Raw genomic sequence first — 15,258 nt, 5'->3', positions numbered from 1 at the left:
TAACTTTGTGCCTTAACCGTTTCCTGCCTGTGCCCTCTGCATGAAACTATTTCTCTCTCTATTTTCTCCCTCTACCGCTCTCTCTCTGTCACCGTCTCCTTAGCCCCTTCTCTACTTCCTCTCTGATTCAGAGGGGTTGGGTTAAATGCGGAACACATATTTTAGTTGAATGCATTCAATGGTACAACTGACAAGGCATTCCCCTTTCCCTTTACATTAAGAACACCTTCCTAATCTTGAGTTGCACTCCCCCTTTTGCCGTCAGAACTGCCCCAATTTGTCGGGTCCTGGACTTTACAAGGTGTTGAGTGTTCCACAGGGATGCTGGCCCATGTTGACTCCAATGCTTCCCACAGTTGTCAAGATGGCTGGATGTCCTTTGGGTGGCGGACCATTCTTAATTCACACAGGAAACTGTTGAGCATGAAAAACCCAGCAGCGTTGCAGTTCTTGACACAAACTGGTGCACCTGGCACCTACTACCATACCCCGTTCAAAGGCACTTAAATCTTTTGTCTTGCCCATTCACCCTGAATGGCACACATGTTCAATCAATGTCTCAATTGTCTCAAGGCTTTAAAATCCTTCTTTAACCTGTCTCCTCCTCTTCATCTACACTGATTTGAAGTGGATTTAACAAGTGACCTCAATAATGTAATGGAGGAAAAGTTCATGTCTATGTCATGAAAAGAGCAGGTGTTCATAATGTTTTGTGCCCTTGCTGTATATAATAGTATGATATCTGTCTGTCTCTCTAGCCCCAGTCGTATGACGCGGTGGAGCCCTTGGACCTGGAAGAGTTTCTGATGTCACAGCTACGGAGTGGAGACTCCGCCCTCATGCAGGAGCTTGGAGATTTCCCCGACGACGATCTGGAAGTAGAACTGGTGGAGAAGGAGTGTCGGACCGTACGCCACTCTGTACCGGAGGAGGGGTGGGTCGCATGGTCACATGATCAATATAGAATAAACTCAACCATGTTACTAGATTGTTATGCCTATCAGATCCCCACATATCTAGGAGAGAGCAGGGAGCATCTAGAGTTCTGGATTAGACATTGATTTAAGCCTGGCTATTAGTCCAATAGTCCCAGTAACTTTCTCCACTATCAAACTATATCTGTGGCCAGATGACACCCCACCCACTAGTTCCCTAGGTCCCACTTATAATTTAATAGAATAAGTATACCTCAGAAGGCTCTTACAACCCAAGAGGGTGTAAAATAGTGAAAATATTCTTATTGTTTTAGGATTGTCACTCACCTTGAACATGTTACAGATAGTGCTGATGAGATGGGAATGCAGAATGAGGGATAAAGATAGTGTGTGCATGTAATGAGTGTGTGTGCTTAACCTCCTTCTCATTCCCTCGCTGACCGCCTATATCTCTATAGGGTGGAGTTGGATTCCCATGTCAGGGACTGTGTTCAGAGTTACACCCAGCCCTGGCTGATGGTCAGCAGGAGGTACACTTCCTTTGATCAACTCTTAGACACATTCAGGGGCTGCTTTCTTTCCGAATCTCCTTTCCCTTGTGACTACTGACCTGTAAAATGCTAGATATCTGTACGCTAGTGGTCACTAACCCTGGACTACCTGGAGAGCTACCTGGTGTGCAGCATGACTAAAGGCTGCACACCAAGTGGCTCAGTCTTCAGGACCAGGGTTGATGACCACTGGAGCAGACAACACAGTGGAAACCTATGCAGTGGTTTATACAGTGGAAGCCTGTGCAGTGGTTTCCTTCTCAGATGCAGCACCAAGGCTGTCTGTCTGGTCTGTCTGTCTGTCTACAGAGAGATGTCTGAGAGACAGTGATAGACAGAGGGGTTATCTTCACACATACCACACACTGATTACTTATCACAGCCTAGGCCCACTGTCTACTGCTGGCACACATACACTACCGGTCAAAAGTTTTAGAATACCTACTCATTCAAGGGTTTTTCTTTATTTTTACTATTTTTTACATTGTAGAAAAGTAGTGAAGACATCAAAACTATGAAATAACACATATGGAATCATGTAGTAACCAAAAAAGTGTTAAACAAGTCAAAATATATTTTATATTTGAGATTCTTCAAATAGGCACCCTTTGCCTTGATGACAGCTTTGCACACTCTTGACATTCTCTCAGCCATCTTCACCTGGAATGCTTTTCCAACAGTCTTTTCCTTCACACTGCGTTCCGACTCATCCCAAACCATCTCAATTTGGTTGAGGTCTGGGGGTTGTGGAGGCCAGGTCATCTGATGCAGCACTCCATCACTCTCCTTCTTGGTAAAATAGCCCTTAGCCTGAAGGTGTGTTGGGTCATTGTCCTGTTGAAAAATAAATGATAGTCCCACTGAGCGCAAACCAGATGAGATGGCGTATCGCTTCAGAATGCTATGGTAGCCATGCTGGTTAAGTGTGCCTTGAATTCTAAATAAATCACCGACAGTGTCAGCAGCAAAGCACCCCCACATCATAACACCTCCTCCTCCATGCTTGACGGTGGGAAATACACATGCGGAGATCATCCGTTCACCCACACGCGTCTCACAAAGACACAGCGGTTGGAACCAACAATCTTAATTTTCACTCCAGACCAAAGTACACATTTCCATCGGTCTAATGTCCATTGCTCGTGTTTCTTGGCCCAAGCAAGTCTCTTCTTATTATTGGTGTCCTTTAGTAGTGGTTTCTTTGCAGCAAATTGACCATGAAGGCCTGATTCACGCAGTCTCCTCTGAACAGTTGATGTTGAGATGTGTCTGTTACTTTTTCTCTGTGAAGCATTTATTTGGGCAGCAATCTGAGGTGCAGTTAACTCTAATGAACTTGTCCTCTGCAGCAGAGGTAACTCTGGGTCTTCCATTCCTGTGGCGGTCCTCATGAGAGCCAGTTTCATCATAGCGCTTGATGGTTTTTACGACTGCACTTGAAGAAACTTTAAAAGTTCTTGACATTTTCCGTATTGACTGAACTTCATGTCTTAAAGTAATGATGGACTGTCATTTCTCTTTGCTTATTTGAGCTGTTCTTGCCATAATATGGACTTGGTCTTTTACCAATTAGGGCTATCTTCTGCACCCATACCTTGTCACAACACAACTGATTGGCTCAAATGCATTAAGAAGGAAAGAAATTCCACAAATTAACTTTTAAGAAGGCACACCTGTTAATTGAAATGCATTCCAGGTGACTACCTCATGAAGCTGGTTGAGAGAATGCCAAGAGTGTGCAAAGCTGTCATCAAGGCAAAGTGTCGCTATTTGAAGAATCTCAAATATAAAATACATTTTGATTTGTTTAACACTTTTTTGGTTACTACATGATTCCATATGTGTTTTTCATAGTTGTGATGTCTTCACTATTATTCTACAATGTAGAAAATATAGAAAAACCCTTGAATGAGTAGGTGTTCCAAAACGTTTGACCGGTAGTGTACACACACACATTCAGTCTCCTGGTCAGGGTTTTCATCCACATCCTGGGGCTTTGTGTCTATGTGGGGGGTGGAATACTACATCTAATCTGCCCTGATAAGATAAAAAAGCCGTGTGTGTGTGTGTGTGTGTATGCGCATAGGTGCCAGGGAGATAGTTGGAGTGCATATTCGGAGCGGGCAAGTCTACACAAAACTCTGCAGAAACAGACATTTGAGTCTGACGTCCAGCCAGAGAAACTAGAGACACCGGTAAGCACAATATACACAACAGTGCATACACAACAACAACAAAAAAGGGCATTCCAAAATATATCCGGGTTTGGGTCCGTAAGGAGCAGTTTTGTCAGTCCCATTGTTATCAGAGGACCAACGTGTATTCAGAGTGTACTGTAGTAGGACATTCAGGTATCAGATCCAAAGATTACATTACGGAAGGAAATAATCAGAGAAACATAATACCCTGGGTTTTCTATCAGAGAAAGATGACATGCCCAACATGAAACCTGAATACTAGAGTTGTTTCAAGCTACATCTCCTGATTCCTCAGATCGATAGATATAGATTGTCTTTTAGTTTTAGAATCTCTGTTCTTGTGAGGAAATTCTAATCAGTGTGCAATGAAAGGAGAGAAAGAAGTAGAGAAAATGAGAGTGAGAGAACAGAGCGAGGGAACCATAGAAAGTGAGACGGAGGGGGAGGTGTTGGAGGGGGAGGGGAGTGGAGGTGGAGGGTGGTGGTTGGGGAGGTGTTGCGGAGCGGTTGGGGAGGTGTTGGGGAGCGGAGCGGCTGGGGAGGTGTTGCGGAGCGGCTGGGGAGCGGAGCGGCTGGGGAGGTGTTGGGGAGCGGAGCGGTTGGGGAGGTGTTGGGGAGCGGAGCGGCTGGGGAGGTGTTGCAGAGCGGTTGGGGAGGTGTTGGGGAGCGGAGCGGCTGGGGAGGTGTTGGGGAGCGGAGCGGTTGGGGAGCGGAGCGGTTGGGGAGGTGTTGGGGAGCGGAGCGGTTGGGGAGGTGTTGCGGAGCGGCTGGGGAGGTGTTGGGGAGCGGAGCGGCTGGGGAGGTGTTGGGGAGGTGTTGGGGAGCGGAGCGGTTGGGGAGGTGTTGGGGAGCGGAGCGGCTGGGGAGGTGTTGCGGAGCGGTTGGGGAGGTGTTGGAGCGGAGCGGCTGGGGAGGTGTTGCGGAGCGGCTGGGGAGGTGTTGCGGAGCGGTTGGGGAGCGGTTGGGGAGGTGTTGGGGAGCGGAGCGGCTGGGGAGGTGTTGGAGCGGAGCGGCTGGGGAGGTGTTGCGGAGCGGTTGGGGAGCGGTTGGGGAGGTGTTGGGGAGCGGAGCGGCTGGGGAGGTGTTGGAGCGGAGCGGCTGGGGAGGTGTTGCGGAGCGGAGCGGCTGGGGAGGTGTTGCGGAGCGGCTGGGGAGGTGTTGCGGAGCGGCTGGGGAGGTGTTGCGGAGCGGAGCGGCTGGGGAGGTGTTGCGGAGCGGTTGGGGAGCGGAGCGGCTGGGGAGGTGTTGCGGAGCGGAGCGGCTGGGGAGGTGTTGCGGAGCGGAGCGGCTGGGGAGGTGTTGCGGAGCAGTTGGGGAGCGGAGCGGCTGGGGAGGTGTTGCGGAGCAGTTGGGGAGGTGTTGCGGTTGGGGAGCGGAGCGGTTGGGGAGCGGAGCGGCTGGGGAGGTGTTGCGGAGCGGCTGGGGAGGTGTTGCGGAGCGGTTGGGGAGCGGAGCGGCTGGGGAGGTGTTGCGGAGCGGTTGGGGAGCGGAGCGGCTGGGGAGGTGTTGGGGAGCGGAGTGGTGTTGCGGAGCGGTTGGGGAGCCTGGGGAAGGGGAGCGAGGGGAGGTGTTTGGGAAGGGAAGGGTTTGGGGAGCAGAGCGGTTGGGGAGGTGTTGCGGAGCGGTTGGGGAGCGAGGGGAGGGGATGGTGAGCGGAGGGGTTGGGGAGCGGTTGGAGAGGGGAAGGGTTTGGGGAGCGAGGGGAGGTGTTTGGGAGCGGAGCGGTTGGGGAGGTTTTGGAGAGGGGAAGGGTTTGGGGAGCATAACACTGAACACAGACATGTTTTTCCTGTTTCTATTACCTCCATCCTGGCACCGTCTCCCTCATGTCTACCCAGCCTGACCTGCACACAATGAGACGTGAATATTCATGTAGTCCCCCTCTGCTTCCGACCTGCCCCAGCCAACATCCAGCTCTCTGTCCTGCCAAATCTCCAGCCAGCACCCAGCCAACCCCTCCTCCAGCCCCCTTCTCCAGCCCCCCACCTCTGTCAGTCCATAGACCCAAACTCAAATCTCCAAGCCCTGACAGTGAAGTCCCACTCCCAAGTCCCAAGGTCCATTCCCAGCTCCTCAGCCCCAGCCCCATCCCCATCCCCCAGCCTTACCAAGTCCTAATCACCCAAACCAAAGACCCTTGTTCCAGCCGTGTTTTTCCCATCCGCTCCAGGCCAAAGAGAGAGAGAGAGGGAGAGAGGGGAAGAACCGGCCTATTGTCAGTCAGCCTCTAATGACCGCTTCACACTGGTCATTAGTAATCCTGTGGGATAGGGGCACAGCTAAGCAGGGCTGGGGGTGTGGAGGTTAGATGGAAGATGGATGGATGTTTCCCCTTTAAATTTTAGGATTGTTGAAGAAGACAAAATCATTGAGTAATATTCAACGAAATATTTGAATCTAAATTAGGCAGATTTACTGCAGGATTGCAACAGAGAAGAGGAATGAAGGGTGAGGAGGAAGGGTGTTGGTGGGGGGGTGCTGTGAGGAGGAAGGGGGTTGGTAGGGTGAGGGGGGGGTGCTGTGAGGAGGAAGGGGGTTGGTAGGGTGGGGGGGGGGGGGGGTGCTGTGAGGAGGAAGGGGGTTGGTAGGTTGGAGGGGGGTGCTGTGAGGAGGAAGGGGGTTGGTGGGGGGGGGGGTGCTGTGAGGCGGAATGGGGTTGGTAGGGTGGAGGGGGGGTGCTGTGAGGCGGAATGGGGTTGGTAGGGTGGAGGGGGGGTGCTTTGAGGAGGAATGGGGTTGGTAGGGTGGAGGGGGGGGTGCTGTGAGGAGGAAGGGGGTTGGTAGGGTGGAGGGGGGGTGCTGTGAGGAGGAAGGGGGTTGGTAGGGTGAGGGGGTGGGGGTGCTGTGAGGAGGAAGGGGGTTGGTAGGTTGGAGGGGGGGTGCTGTGAGGCGGAATGGGGTTGGTAGGGTGGAGGGGGGGTGCTGTGAGGCGGAATGGGGTTGGTAGGGTGGAGGGGGGGTGCTTTGAGGAGGAATGGGGTTGGTAGGGTGGAGGGGGGGGTGCTGTGAGGAGGAAGGGGGTTGGTAGGGTGGAGGGGGGGTGCTGTGAGGAGGAAGGGGGTTGGTAGGGTGAGGGGGTGGGGGTGCTGTGAGGAGGAAGGGGGTTGGTGGGGGGGGGGGGGGGTGCTGTGAGGCGGAATGGGGTTGGTAGGGTGGAGGGGGGGTGCTGTGAGGCGGAATGGGGTTGGTAGGGTGGAGGGGGGGTGCTGTGAGGCGGAATGGGGTTGGTAGGGTGGAGGGGGGGTGCTGTGAGGAGGAAGGGGGTTGGTAGGGTGGAGGGGGGGGTGCTGTGAGGAGGAAGGGGGTTGGTAGGGTGGAGGGGGGGTGCTGTGAGGAGGAAGGGGGTTGGTGGGGTGGAGGGGGGGGTGCTGTGAGGAGGAAGGGGGTTGGTGGGGTGGAGGGGGGGTGCTGTGAGGAGGAAGGGGGTTGATGGGGGGGGGTGCTGTGAGGAAGGGGGTTGGTGGGGTGGAGGGGGGGTGCTGTGAGGAGGAAGGTGGTTGATGGGGGGGTGCTGTGAGGCGGAAGGGGGTTGGTGGGGTGGGGGGGGGGGGTGCTGTGAGGAGGAAGGAGGTTGGTAGGGTGGGGGGTGCTGTGAGGAGGAAGGGGGTTGATGGGGGGGGTGCTGTGAGGAGGAAGGGGGTTGGTACGGTGGAGGGGGGGTGCTGTGAGGAGGAAGGGGGTTGGTGGGGTGGGTGCTGCGAGGAGGAAGGGGGTTGGTAGGGTGGGGGGGTGCTGTGAGGAGGAAGGGGGTTGGTAGGTTGGAGGGGGGTGCTGTGAGGAGGAAGGGGGTTGGTGGGGGGGGGGGGTGCTGTGAGGCGGAATGGGGTTGGTAGGGTGGAGGGGGGGTGCTGTGAGGCGGAATGGGGTTGGTAGGGTGGAGGGGGGGTGCTTTGAGGAGGAATGGGGTTGGTAGGGTGGAGGGGGGGGGTGCTGTGAGGAGGAAGGGGGTTGGTAGGGTGGAGGGGGGGTGCTGTGAGGAGGAAGGGGGTTGGTAGGGTGAGGGGGTGGGGGTGCTGTGAGGAGGAAGGGGGTTGGTAGGTTGGAGGGGGGGTGCTGTGAGGCGGAATGGGGTTGGTAGGGTGGAGGGGGGGTGCTGTGAGGCGGAATGGGGTTGGTAGGGTGGAGGGGGGGTGCGTTGAGGAGGAATGGGGTTGGTAGGGTGGAGGGGGGGGTGCTGTGAGGAGGAAGGGGGTTGGTAGGGTGGAGGGGGGGTGCTGTGAGGAGGAAGGGGGTTGGTGGGGTGGAGGGGGGGTGCTGTGAGGAGGAAGGGGGTTGGTGGGGTGGAGGGGGGGTGCTGTGAGGAGGAAGGGGGTTGATGGGGGGGGGGGTGCTGTGAGGAAGGGGGTTGGTGGGGTGGAGGGGGGGGTGCTGTGAGGAGGAAGGTGGTTGATGGGGGGGTGCTGTGAGGCGGAAGGGGGTTGGTGGGGTGGGGGGGGTGCTGTGAGGAGGAAGGAGGTTGGTAGGGTGGGGGGGGGGGGTGCTGTGAGGAGGAAGGGGGTTGATGGGGGGGGTGCTGTGAGGAGGAAGGGGGTTGGTACGGTGGAGGGGGGGTGCTGTGAGGAGGAAGGGGGTTGGTGGGGTGGGTGCTGCGAGGAGGAAGGGGGTTGGTAGGGTGGGGGGGTGCTGTGAGGAGGAAGGAGGTTGGTACGGTGGAGGGGGGGTGCTGTGAGGAGGAAGGGGGTTGATGGGGGGGGGGCGCTGTGAGGAGGAAGGGGGTTAGTAGGGTGGAGGGGGGGGGGTGCTGTGAGGAGGAAGGGGGTTGGTGGGGGTGCTGTGAGGAGGAAGGGGGTTGGTGGGGAGGGTGCTGTGAGGAAGAAGGGGGTTGGTGGGGTGGAGGGGGGGGGTGCTGTGAGGAGGAAGGGGGTTGGTAGGGTGGAGGGGGGGTGCTGTGAGGAGGAAGGGGGTTGGTAGGGTGGAGGGGGGGTGCTGTGCGGAGGAAGGGGGTTGGTAGGGTGGAGGGGGTGCTGTGAGGAGGAAGGGGGTTGATGGGGGGGTGCTGTGAGGAGGAAGGGGGTTGGTAGGGTGGAGGGGGGTGCTGTGAGGAGGAAGGGGGTTGGTAGGGTGGAGGGGGGTGCTGTGAGGAGGAAGGGGGTTGGTGGGGTGGGTGCTGTGAGGAGGAAGGGGGTTGATGGGGGGGTGCTGTGAGGAGGAAGGGGGTTGGTAGGGTGGAGGGGGGTGCTGTGAGGAGGAAGGGGGTTGGTAGGGTGGAGAGGGGTGCTGTGAGGAGGAAGGGGGTTGGTGGGGTGGGTGCTGTGAGGAGGAAGGGAGTTGGTGGGGTGGGTGCTGTGAGGAGGACGGGGGTTGGTGGGGTGGGTGCTGTGAGGAGGAAGGGGGTTGGTGGGGGGGGGGGGGGGTGCTGTGAGGAGGAATGGGGTTGGTGGGGTGCTGTGAGGAGGTTGGTAGGGTGGAGGGGGGGTGCTGTGAGGAGGAAGGGGGTTGGTAGGGTGGAGGGGGGGTGCTGTGAGGAGGAAGGGGGTTGGTAGGGTGGAGGGGGGGTGCTGTGAGGAGGAAGGGGGTTGGTGGGGAGGGTGCTGTGAGGAGGAAGGGGGTTGGTGGGGTGGAGGGGGGTGCTGTGAGGAGGAAGGGGGTTGGTGGGGAGGGTGCTGTGAGGAGGAAGGGGGTTGGTGGGGGGTGCTGTGAGGAGGAAGGGGGTTGGTGGGGTTGCTGCTGTGAGGAGGAAGGGGGTTGGTGGGGGGTGCTCTGAGGAGGAAGGGGGTTGGTGGGGAGGGTGCTGTGAGGAAGAAGGGGTGTTGGTGGGGTGGGTGCTGTGAGGAGGAAGGGGGTTGGTGGGGTTGCTGCTGTGAGGAGGAAGGGGGTTGGTGGGGAGGGTGCTGTGAGGAAGAAGGGGTGTTGGTGGGGTGGGTGCTGTGAGGAGGAAGGGGTGTTGGTGGGGTTGCTGCTGTGAGGAGGAAGGGGGTTGGTGGGGAGGGTGCTGTGAGGAAGAAGGGGTGTTGGTGGGGTGGGTGCTGTGAGGAGGAAGGGGGTTGGTGGGGTTGCTGCTGTGAGGAGGAAGGGGGTTGGTGGGGGTGCTCTGAGGAGGAAGGGGGTTGGTGGGGAGGGTGCTGTGAGGAAGAAGGGGTGTTGGTGGGGTGGGTGCTGTGAGGAGGAAGGGGGTTGGTGGGGTTGCTGCTGTGAGGAGGAAGGGGGTTGGTGGGGGTGCTCTGAGGAGGAAGGGGGTTGGTGGGGAGGGTGCTGTGAGGAAGAAGGGGTGTTGGTGGGGTGGGTGCTGTGAGGAGGAAGGGGGTTGGTGGGGTTGCTGCTGTGAGGAGGAAGGGGGTTGGTGGGGGTGCTCTGAGGAGGAAGGGGGTTGGTGGGGGGTGCTCTGAGGAGGAAGGGGGTTGGTGGGGAGGGTGCTGTGAGGAGGAAGGGGGTTGGTAGGGGTGATGTTGGTGGTGGTTGAAAACAGGACACAGCCTGAGAACTCAGAGCTGTCTAGTCATGTAGCTCAGTTGGAGTCTGATTCCATATGGACTTAGTACTCCCTGATTAACTATGATCTCTCCATGGTGGTAGGGGGCACCCTTTCACTTAGAAGTTACTGGGCTCCCCTGGAGTTGAAACCCAATAGTTATGGATTCCATGAGCTTGTCTCGATTCTCTTGATGTTCACACACAGTTAATCATCTATGGATGTCTTATCCACTGCGATAGCATAGCAAGTTACCGGCCTATACACTTAAAGTGCTACAATTATTTGGAACACTGATTTAGGTCTACATGCAATACACTTGAGTAAAATTATTTTGTTGGGAGAATTCAACATTATTTGGGGATTTTGTCTCTCTTCCATCCTCTCCCTGCCCTCCTCTCTCTCCCTGCCCTCCTCTCTCTCCCTGCCCTCCTCTCGCTCCCTGTCCTCCTCTGTGTCCTAATACCAGTCATTATTATTACAGGTGAAGTCCCCGTCCCTGTCTTCCTCTCTCTACTAATACCAGTCATTATTAATACTATTACAGGTGAAGTCCCCGTCCCTGGCGGTACTGAGTGATGACTCCAGCAGGACCCTGACCTCCTCTGACTTTGACCTCCGCTCTGGTCTGACCCCTGACCCCAGAGTGGAGGGGCTGCTGCACTTCAGTAACCATGACGACCTGGACAGGTTCAACCAGGAAGCCCGGCAGGGGAACCGCCACCCTGAGCTGTTTGCCCTGTACCCACCCGCCGACGACGTGAGAGAGGGACACACACACACATATAAATACAGTCAATGTTTCTGTGCATGCTTGACTTGAATTGAGTGGCTAGATCCATGACATTCCTTTGGTATTCCAGGATGATGCAGTGGAGATCCGGCCTATTCCCGACTGTCCCAAAGAGCACATGGGCGACCGGATCATCATCCGGTGTCAGGCCATCAAGTATGGGAATTACACTACCTTTCACAGAAGGAAAATAACTGTTTGCCTCTAGCTAACTAGCTACCTCTATGTGAGAATCAACATGTTGTGTGGGACAGGGTGGCAGAGAGAGGGAAGGTGTGTAGCCCACAGAAAGTTTGTGTGACAAGGAGAAGATTATCTCACAATATGAATGATGGGGAAATGTTCCCAGCATTTAGCATGCATTTGTCTGCTACTGCTACTGACAGACCATTGTTAAGTTGGAGACCATTCAGTTTGGTCTGAACCTTAGCCTGTAGCCTGGGAGCTCTGCAGTACAGTGGTTGTTACCTTTCCTTTAGACCATCACTTTCTGTGAGACACGTTCCCTTTCTCTCCATCTCTTACACACTTTCTGTGAGATACGTTCCCTTTCTCTCCCTCTCTTACACACTTTCTGTGAGACACGTTCCCTTTCTCTCCCTCTCTTACACACTTTCTGTGGGCTAGTGTCTCTCTCTCTCTTGTTCTCTCTCTCTCGCTGTCTCTCTCTCTCTGTCTGTTCTCTCTCTCTCTCTTTCTGCTTCTCCCACACCGTAAAGCTGCCAAAGGTTTCAGCTAAGTTCTTTATCATCTCTAAACATTGTTTTGGCAGCTGCTTGTCCCAACTTTCAGTGGGGCTTATCACTCGATTGGCTCAGTTCCAAGTCTCAATGCTGAGAGTGCATGCACCCACAATCCATGTTTCTGTTGAGTATCCTGAGTTGATAAATAGAATCAAATGAAATGTATTCGCCACATACACAATTGCAGCAAAATGCTTATGTGCTTTCTCAATCAACAATGCAGAACTTTATAGAATTGATAAAATGTCATAATACGTCAGGCTTATTGACAATGTTTGCTGGCTGGTCGACACACTGCTGTGAAATGACAGGCTGATCTATTTTCTCCCCTGTCCTCCATAGGTTTGAGATTGACATTGAACCACTGTTTGCTACCCTGGCTCTGTACGACCTGCGAGAGAAGAAAAAGGTACAGTAGGGGTTTCCTTCTGAAGGGTTTCCACAGTGCTGTATTCTTTGGCCCACTGTGTGTTATAAGGTCAGGAAGAATCACATGACCTTCATGTTGTTGAGGTTAATGCGTGTTAAGGACAAGACGCACCATAGCGAACGTGGGCCGTGCGCAGTAGATCACGCGCTGGTTGTCGGCAAACAGTTGTGATTCAACATGTACGATAGTCAGGAAATGTTCTAATCAGTTCGTCGGCAAGGTGTGCTTCGTCTTTAGGTGATCTCATGACCAGTGTGTCAGGTTTGTGTTGCTGGTCACTGAAGTGATGGATCAGTGGGATATCCGAAGACTTTAGCCACAGTAGACAGAACGTCCAGAAGCCCTGGGACTGAGAGGCTTCTCCAGTAGACCAAGCATAGCCGTGTTCATACAACCAACCCATCTGAATCACACTGTACTCTCCTATCCAAACACAGTTCTGTTAGCCAAAACAAGTAGCATGTGTGTGTTATGGACTTGCACAGCCGGATGGTTTTTGGATTGGATTTAGCGTTTTAAGGTTCAACGGCGTTTGAATTTGAGCCATTGACCTTTTGGTGGTCTGGCCACACTGCATCCTGGTTGGGCAGTCTCAAAGTGCTAGTCTTTTTCTACTGCCTTTCCCTTTATTATATACTGCATCTCCTGCATGGCGAGGGAACCAGATGATGCTCTTCTCCATAATATCCATAAGGCACAATGTTATGGTGGAGGTTAACACAACATCCTCTTAATTGAATTCATTAGAGGAGGAGATAGATGGGCCTGAAAAAGGCACCATGTTGTAGGCCCATGAAACATCCCCCAGTTATGGAACAGGATGACATACTGTCCAGTTTGTTAAACTAATTACACTTGAAATGAATAATTGGAAAGAGGGGCTTGGGCGAAGGGTTATTTATATATCTTTATGTATATATATATATATGTATAGATATATATGTAATATGTATAGAATATAGTAATTATGTATGATATTATGTATTGTATAGATATATATGTATAGATATATAAATATGTAGAGATATATATATATAGTATAGATATATATGTAAGAATGTAAGTAATATATATATGTATAGAATAGATATATAGATGTAAGATATATATGTATTGTAAGACATATATGTATATGTAAGATATATATGTATAATGTATAGATATATGTATATGTATAGATCTATATAATATATGTATAGATATATCTATATATGTATAGAATATTATATATAGTATAGATTCATATAATATATATGTATAAATATATATATATATGTATAGAATCTATATAGTTAGTACTAGATATATATATATATCGTATAGATATATATATATAGTATAGATATATATGTAATGTATAGATATAGATGTATATGTATTAGATATATATATTATGTATAGACTGTATAGATATATATATATATGTAGATATATATGTATATGTATAGATATATATTGTATAGATATACTATGTATAATGTATCGATATATATGTCATAGATATATATGTATAGGATATATAGTATAGAAATCTAATTGTATAGATATATAGTATATAGATATATATGTCTAGAATATAGATGTATATGTATTAGATATATCGATGTATATGTATAGATAATAGATGTTATGTATAGATATATAATGTATAATGTATAGATATATAATATACTGTATAGATATATATATATAGATATAGTATATATATATGATATAGATATATATTACTAGCATATGATATATGTAGATGTATGATATATATGTATCTGATAGATATATATGTATATGTATAGATAATATAGGTATATGTATAGATATATATGTATATGTATAGATATATAGGATAGATATATATGTTAGATATATATGTATAGATATATAATGATAGATAATATGTAATAGATATATAGGTATAGATATATATGTATAGATATATATGTATAGTATAGATAATATAATATGATATATATATGTATAGATATATATGTATATGTATAGATATATATGTATTATGATAGATGATATAGGTATAGGTATAGAATATATGTATCATTATGTATAGATATATATGTAGATGTATAGATAATATATGTATATGTATAGATATATATGTATAATGTATAGATATATATGTATATGTATAGATATATCATGTATAGTATAGATATATATGTATATGTATAGATATATAGTATAGATTATATGTATAGATTATATGTATATGGTATAGATATATATGTAAGATATATATGTATTATGTATAGACTATATATGTATATGTATAGATATATGTAAGATATATATGTAGGTATATATATATATGTAAGATATATAGATATAATATGTATAGATATATATGTATAGCATAATAGATATACATTGGTATAGATATATATATATATATATATTAGTAGAGATACTAATATATGTATAGATATATAGTATAGATATATATGTAAGAGATAATCAGGTATAGATATATATGTATAGATATATAATGTATTAGAATATATATGATAGATATATATATAGATATATATGTCTATAGTATAGATGTATAGTATAGATATATATATATATGTATATGATATAGTATATATATGTATAGATATATATGGTATAAATGTATAGATATTATATATATGTATAGATATATATGTATATGTATAGACTATATATATATGTATATATATACTATATAATATAATATATATATATATATATATATATTATATATATATATCATATATGTATAGATATATATGTATATGTATGAATATATATGTAAGATATATCGTGTATAGATATATATGTATAGATATATATGATAGATATATATGTATAGATATATTGTATAAGATTATATGTATAAATATCTAGGTATAGATATATATGTTATATGTAAGATAATATGTATATGTATGCATCAAATATATGTATAATGTATAGATATATAGATATATGTATTGAATCTATATATATGTATTAGATATATATATGTATAGATATATATGTATGAAGATATATATATATGTATAGCTATATATGTATTTGTTAGAATATATATGTATATGTATTATAGATATATAGATATATATGTATAGATCATATATATGTTATAATGAGAATATTGATAGATATATATGTGAGATATATATGTATATGTATAGATATATATATAATAGTATCGATATATATG

At 48.7% G+C, this 15,258-nt stretch overlaps 1 protein-coding gene across 1 annotated transcript in view; it reads left to right on the top strand.

The window, feature by feature from the left end:
- Positions 1-768: 768 nt before the first annotated feature.
- Positions 769-15,258, top strand: part of LOC120062920 (dedicator of cytokinesis protein 8-like) — a 55,395-nt gene continuing 40,905 nt past the window's right edge. Inside the window, exons 1-6 of the mRNA XM_039012979.1 lie at positions 769-934; positions 1,394-1,465; positions 3,573-3,702; positions 10,641-10,853; positions 10,957-11,042; positions 11,972-12,038. Of these exons, the coding sequence (XP_038868907.1) occupies positions 807-934; positions 1,394-1,465; positions 3,573-3,702; positions 10,641-10,853; positions 10,957-11,042; positions 11,972-12,038 (696 nt within the window). The 5' untranslated portion in view covers positions 769-806. The remainder of the gene's footprint in view (positions 935-1,393; positions 1,466-3,572; positions 3,703-10,640; positions 10,854-10,956; positions 11,043-11,971; positions 12,039-15,258) is intronic.

The sequence above is a fragment of the Salvelinus namaycush genome, chromosome 18 (assembly GCF_016432855.1).
Source record: "Salvelinus namaycush isolate Seneca chromosome 18, SaNama_1.0, whole genome shotgun sequence".
Classification (NCBI taxonomy): domain Eukaryota; kingdom Metazoa; phylum Chordata; class Actinopteri; order Salmoniformes; family Salmonidae; genus Salvelinus; species Salvelinus namaycush.
Note: the sequence above shows the minus strand (reverse complement) of the source record. Positions and strands in the feature narration are given on the sequence as shown.